The sequence below is a fragment of the Mandrillus leucophaeus genome, unplaced genomic scaffold, assembly GCF_000951045.1.
Source record: "Mandrillus leucophaeus isolate KB7577 unplaced genomic scaffold, Mleu.le_1.0 Scaffold240, whole genome shotgun sequence".
NCBI lineage: Eukaryota > Metazoa > Chordata > Mammalia > Primates > Cercopithecidae > Mandrillus > Mandrillus leucophaeus.
In genome coordinates this window covers 535,500-537,343 of record NW_012102477.1, presented here as the reverse complement: position 1 = coordinate 537,343, position 1,844 = coordinate 535,500, and the positions used below count along the sequence as shown (strand labels likewise).

At 51.6% G+C, this 1,844-nt stretch overlaps 1 protein-coding gene across 1 annotated transcript in view; it reads right to left on the bottom strand.

The window, feature by feature from the left end:
• Positions 1–1,455, bottom strand: part of CREBBP (CREB binding protein) — a 141,026-nt gene extending 139,571 nt beyond the window's left edge. The window contains exon 1 of the mRNA XM_011982564.1: positions 747–1,455. Within this exon, the coding sequence (XP_011837954.1) occupies positions 747–1,211 (465 nt within the window). The 5' untranslated portion in view covers positions 1,212–1,455. The remainder of the gene's footprint in view (positions 1–746) is intronic.
• Positions 1,456–1,844: the final 389 nt, after the last annotated feature.

Genomic DNA, 1,844 nt, shown 5'->3' with positions numbered 1-1,844 from the left:
TTTTTTTTTTTAAGAGGGTTTCACTACAGTGCCCAGGCTGGTCTTGAACTCCTAGACTTGAGCTATCCACCCACCTCAGCCTCCCAAAGTACTGGGATCACAGGCATGAGTCACTGCGTCCAGCATGCATCTGGAGGCTTCTTAAAGCCCAGGCCCCACCCCGAGTTTCAGAGTCAATATAGAAGTGTGCATTTCTAACAAGCTTCTAGGGCATGCTGCTGCTGCTGGTCTGGGGGACCCCACTTCAAGCACCACTGCACTAGTGTTTCCTCTGGGACCCGAATGCCCATGCCTCTCCCCGGCTCTGCCACCTCTTGCTTGTTAACATGGCAGAGTGAGCTGACAACTCTGGAACACAGCTTTCTCATTCAGTGAAATGGACACTGTGACAACAGATACTTCACTGGGTAGCCATAGAGGAGCACAGAGACTAACAATCACCTCCTCAGTGGGCGGTATAGAGGCAGGAAGCAACCTTTAACAGGTTCATGGACACATCAGGCCCTGTATTTTCCAACTGCCTGACCTGCAAGCTATCCTACTTCTTTAAGAATTCTCATTTTAAAGACAGAAATGGTACAGAGATCTTTAACCTAGAAAGAAATCTGTATCTTCGAAGTATGAGTGGCACATGGAGAGCCCAAGAGGAGAAACAGGAGTGGGCCACAAGGTCCCATTTTACGTATTACTCAGAGGGAAAGCCCGCGGTTAGGTAGGAAGTATTGAAAGCGCGTCAGCTCACTTACCTTGGCCATGCCTCCTGCCTGTGCGGTGTTCAGTCCCGCGTGACCAGTCATTTGCGGGGAAACCTGCGTTAGGGTCTCAGCCAGCACGCTGCTCGTGGCGCCCTGCATGGCTGGAGTAGGGTATGGCATTCCAGCTCCCCTTCCTCTGCCAGCAGCCCCAAGAGATCCATTCATGACTTGCGCCTGCCCTTGTGAAGCCTGATTCATTAAGCTATGGCCAGAGTTACTATTGAGGAGGCCTGGGTGGGTCTGGTTAAAGTTAGCATTCATGCAGATACCAGGTCCAGTCTGTGACGTGGCAGGGCTGCTAGTCGCCAGCCCCACTTGCTTTTGTGCTTGCGGATTCAGTGCTTGGGAGGCAGCGGGGGTGGGCCCAGAGGTGCTGGCTGCCTGTTTGGGCAGGCTGGGGGCTGAAGAATCTCCCTGGCTCAGAGGGCTCTTGCCCATGGCACCGAGGCTGGCCATGTTCGCACTGTTCGGCTGCCCTTGAGCCTGGCCACCCAGGCCCTGCTGCACGGGGCTGCTGGCGCTCACATTTCCTATTCCTGGGTTGATACTAGAGCCGCTGCCTCCTCGTAGAAGCTCCGACAGTTGTTTATGTTTGGAAGCAGCATCTGGAACAAGGTTCCCACTGTTTAAAAGGCCTAATTCTCCTCCATTGGGTATCAGCTCATCAGGAAGATCATTTTCCAAGTCAAACAATGATCCAAAATCTAGAAATTAAACAGAAATGGAAATGAGAAACTAAGCAACCTTAACAGCTCTCCAACTGCCATGTTTCTATGATCTTAACCTAATGGGGCATTCAGCGCGAACACTAGCATGTCTTAAGAGTCATGTCATTAGCCAGGCGTGGTAGCGAATGCCTGTAATCCCAGCTACTCCGGAGGCTAAGGCAGGAGAATAGCTTGACCCCGGGAGGCGGAGGTTGCAGTGAGCCAAGATCGCACCGTTGCACTCCAACCCGGGCAACAAGAGCAACACTCCATTAAAAAAAAAAAAAAAAAAGCCCAAGAGATATGAAGTCAATGTCTGGCTTCAAAGCTTCAAAGGACAGGCTGACTCTCTTGTTAGGGCCAATGCAGCTGGTGACTTTAA